The following is a 4,220-nucleotide window of genomic DNA, read 5'->3' as shown; positions in this document are numbered from 1 at the left end:
CAAAGCAGGGAAAAAGGGGGTGTAACGGGGAATAAATGAAAAGAAAAAGGAGAGGAAAAGGGGAAAGAAAAAGGGAAAGGAAAAGGAAGAGAAAAAAAGAAACAGGAGAAAAAAAGAGAAAGGAAAAAGGGAAGTTAAAGGGCAAAACGAGAGGGAAAATTAGAGGAAAAGGGAGAGGAAAAGGAAAGGAAATGGAAAAAAGCAGCGGAGCAGAGGGGTAAATAGAAGAATTGCCATGGAGAGAAGAGGGGAGCGGGCCGAGAGCCCTAAGTTGGCGACGAGGCGGGCGCGGTTCGGGTGGGCAGGGCCGGCCGCCGCCCCGCCCCCGCCCGCCGCTGCCGCCGCCGCGCCCGCTGCCGGCCGTGCCCCCGCTAAAGGAGGCAGGGAGCGGGGAGGCGCGGCAGTGCGCCCCGAGCCTCGCCCGCAGCCCCGAGAGCCGCACCGGCAGCCAGCCAGCGGGAACAGCGCCGGGAGGGATGCGGGGCGCCGGGGCGGCTGCAAGAGCTGCGAGCGCGGGCCCCGCTCCGCTGTGAGCCCCCGTTCCTCGCGGGCGCGCAGAGAGGCGGTGTATACGTGTGTAAGCGCGGGCGCTGCGCACATACACGCATACACACACCGCCGGCAGCAGCTCCGCTCTTCTTCAATTCGGGAGCGGCCGCCCCGATGCCCGGCGGGTCGGCGGGGCCGCCTCTCGGGCGCGCAGCTCCCCGCTAAAGGCGGCGGCCCCCGCGGGCCGGATGCGAGGCGCCGGTGCGGGCGGCACCCCCGGGCCCGCCGCCGGGGCCCCGCGGCTCTAGGGGCCGTCCGGGCCCCCCGGCCCGGCCCGGCGGCGCGGGGATGCTGGCGCTGGGGCAGATGGACGGCGCGCCCCGGCAGGGCGCCTTCCTGCTGGGCAGCCCGCCGCTGGCCGCCCTGCACAGCATGGCCGAGATGAAGGCGCCGCTGTACCCCGCGTACCCCCTGCCCGCCGGGCCCGCCTCCTCCTCCTCTGCCTCCGCCTCGCCCGCCTCTGCCTCGCCCTCGCCGCCGCTCGGCTCCCCCGGCCTCAAGGCGCCGGCCGCCTCCTCCGCCGCCGCCGCGGGCGGACTCTCGGCGCTGGGCTCGGCCCCGCCGCAGCTCTCGGCAGCCACTCCGCACGGCATCAACGACATCCTCAGCAGGCCCTCCATGCCCCTGCCGGCCTCCGCGCTCGCCTCCGCTTCGCCCTCCGCCTCCTCGGCGGCGCCCGCCGGGCTTCTGGCCGGGCTGCCCCGCTTCGGCAGCCTCAGTCCCCCGCCGCCACCGCCGCCTGCCCTCTACTTCAGCCCCGGGGCTGCCGCCGCAGCCGCCGCCGTGGCCGCCGGGCGCTACCCCAAGCCGCTGGCCGAGCTGCCCGGCCGGACGCCCATCTTCTGGCCGGGGGTGATGCAGAGCCCGCCCTGGAGGGACGCCCGCCTCGCCTGCGCTCCCCGTGAGTACCCAGCGCAGCGGGGGGAGCGGGCACGGGTAGTACCGCCGGGAGTTCACTGCCGGTACTGGGGAGCCCGGACACTCCTGCATCACGGCTAGACCATCCCTTGTCCCACATCCCCGGGCCCGGCCGTGGCTGGAGAGGCTGGCTTTGCCTCACTCTCTTTTGCTTTTGTTTCTCAAGTTTGCTTTCCTTTCTCCCTCCCTCTCGGTCAGCGCGAAGCCCCGTAAAACGTTTGTTACCGCGGCCAACAGAGGAGCCCTCTTCAGGGGAGGGCGGTCGCTCTGCTGCCGCTTTCACCTTCCCCGCTGGGGACTCGTGGGGGTCCGGAGGCTAGTTTTAGGGGCACGCACAAACTTTCCCAAGCAGGACTTCCCGTTACAGCCGGTTTGCACTGACTGCAGCTTTCCTAGAAAACAATATCTTTGTCCGCTCAGAGTTTCGACCCTTGAATGAAAAATAAGCAGGGGGAGCAGGGAGGCCGGAGCTTTGTCACAGTCGTCGTCCCTTCCCCCCCCCCTCCCGGGGAGAGGAACCCCTGTCCCCCGGGGCCACTCGATAGCGAAACGCATTCCCAAACCCGCAGATTAATGTGTCTGTCCGTGCCTTCCCTTTCTCTCCCCCCACCGCCAGATCAAGGCTCAATTTTGCTGGATAAGGACGGGAAGAGAAAACATACCAGACCCACTTTTTCTGGCCAGCAGATTTTCGCCCTGGAAAAGACTTTTGAGCAGACGAAATACCTGGCGGGCCCGGAGCGAGCCCGGTTGGCCTATTCACTGGGGATGACGGAGAGTCAAGTCAAGGTGAGGGCCCGCAGCGGAGCAGGGCTGGGGGCGCGGTTACCGGGGGAACAGACCGGCCCCGCCGCGGAACCGGTTCTCCCCGGGCGGCGGGAGCTTCTGCGGGCTGAGGCAGCCGAGCCACGCCGGGGGCTTCCCCGGCGACTACCGGCACTTTGCCCTTGGTTACCTTACTGGCGGGACTGAGAAGGGTATTTTAAAACGTATCTTATCTAGGAAAAGAACGACCCCAAGCAAGACTGGTGCGTTCATCCTGAACGCCATGGGGATGGCCGCCCTGCTGGGAATGAGCGAGTTGGATTTGGGATGTAAGGGAGCAGTAGTTCTGGCCCACATCCCACACAAAACCGTCTGGGCCCCTCACCACGGCCCCGGCTGTCAGACAGGGACTCGCATCCCGCTAGCACTGTCCTGCCCCAAACTCTCTCGTTTAGTGAAAACAGAAGTTGTGGCAAAGCGGAGGTGCCATGACTTGTGGGACTGCACTGAGCCCTCCGGGGGACACGAGGCGGGCTCGGCCGGAGACGGCCTTTCGGCGGTGCTCACGCTTTCAGACTGGTGTAGAGACCCTCCTTTGTCACTGCAAATATGTCCCGATGGCTGCGAATAAATTACTGCAGCCTCTCCAGTGAAAATACCCCCTCCGCTGGCAGCGCCCTGAGGGAGGATAAATACATCTGGAGGGGCAGGGGCGGCTGGAGAAGTATTCAGCCCGAAATGTATCTTACTACGTGTTACTACAATACCCCTGTCCTCGGGGCAGGAGGGCAGTGAGGGCCCCAAGCCCGCCGCGGAACTAGGGGGGTTCTGGGGACTGCGTTTCGCCCGCCCTGGGAGGGACACGGACCGGGTGTTCCCGGCTGCGGGGAGCGCGGTGCGACGGGGCTGCTTTTCGTTGAGGGGGAAATGGTGCGATCGCTGGCGAAGCGGGAGTCACAATCGCAGGCTGGGGCCGGGAAAGCGGGGGTCGGCGGGGTCGGTGATGGAGCCGCTGATGGTGACGGTGGCGGCTGGGTCAGGTCTGGTTCCAGAACCGGCGGACCAAGTGGCGGAAGAAGCACGCGGCGGAGATGGCGACGGCGAAGAAGAAGCAGGACTCGGAGACAGAGAGGCTGAAAGGAGCCTCGGAGAACGAGGAGGAAGACGACGACTACAACAAGCCCCTGGACCCCAACTCGGACGACGAGAAGATTACGCAGCTGCTGAAGAAACACAAGCCGGGGGGCGGCGGGCTGCTGCTGCACACCCCCGAAGGGGAGGCCTCCGCCTAGCCCGCTCCGCCCGCCGCCGCTTTCGGAGATGTACAGATCTATTTTTATAGACTCTACGCGCCCGGGAGGAGGAGGAGGAAGAGAAGCCGGAGGGGGAGCAGAGAGGACTGCGGCGGAGCGGGCCCCCGGCGCCGCGTGTTGTAGGGTCGCGGGGAGCGGCCCGGTTGCTCCGCTCCCAGTCCCACTCCCGCTCCCGGTGATGGCAGTGCGGCGGCCGCCTGTTGCGGCTCTTTGTAAATAAACCGTGAGTCCCCGCGACCATAGGCGTTCCTTACTGTGAATATTTAAAATGTAAAATACCTTCTTTTTTTTTTTGTACAGCGGGGGCCGGGAGCGCCTCCTCTCCTCCCGTCCCCCCACTAGCATTGCCCGTCCTGGGCTCCCCGCCGCCGGGCGGCACCGGGGGCACCCCCCGGAGCCCCGATGCGGGCGGCAGTGGGGCCGCCGAGCAAAACCGCGCCGTGGCTGCAGCGGGCCCCTCCCTCGGGCCGGAACTGCAGCGGCCCCGAGTGCTATTTATTAGTATTTTTGAAACACTTTCTGTTGCGGTCGTCGTGCAGGGGCGGGGGGTGAGGGCGGGGAGAGAGCGAGGGGACAGTTTGCTTTCACTTGCAGAAAGTAAGTGAAAGGAGGGGACAGAGTTTTGCTTTCACCGTTTCCAATCAACCGCGTGTTGAAAAAGTAGCTGGTGGGAAT

At 65.8% G+C, this 4,220-nt stretch overlaps 1 protein-coding gene across 1 annotated transcript; it reads left to right on the top strand.

Annotated features, from left to right (window-relative positions):
- Nucleotides 1-837: 837 nt before the first annotated feature.
- On the top strand, nucleotides 838-3,876 carry NKX6-1 (NK6 homeobox 1). The gene is made up of 3 exons (XM_061350865.1): nucleotides 838-1,450; nucleotides 2,084-2,256; nucleotides 3,273-3,876. Exons 1-3 carry the CDS (start codon nucleotides 838-840, stop codon nucleotides 3,522-3,524), a joined length of 1,038 nt encoding a protein of 345 aa, XP_061206849.1. The 3' UTR covers nucleotides 3,525-3,876.
- The last annotated feature ends 344 nt before the right edge of the window (nucleotides 3,877-4,220 follow it).

Source organism: Neopsephotus bourkii, unplaced genomic scaffold (genome assembly GCF_033783945.1).
Source record: "Neopsephotus bourkii isolate Nb327-2 ecotype Australia unplaced genomic scaffold, CSIRO-AGI_Nbou_v1 NB_547, whole genome shotgun sequence".
NCBI lineage: Eukaryota > Metazoa > Chordata > Aves > Psittaciformes > Psittacidae > Neopsephotus > Neopsephotus bourkii.
Note: the sequence above shows the minus strand (reverse complement) of the source record. Positions and strands in the feature narration are given on the sequence as shown.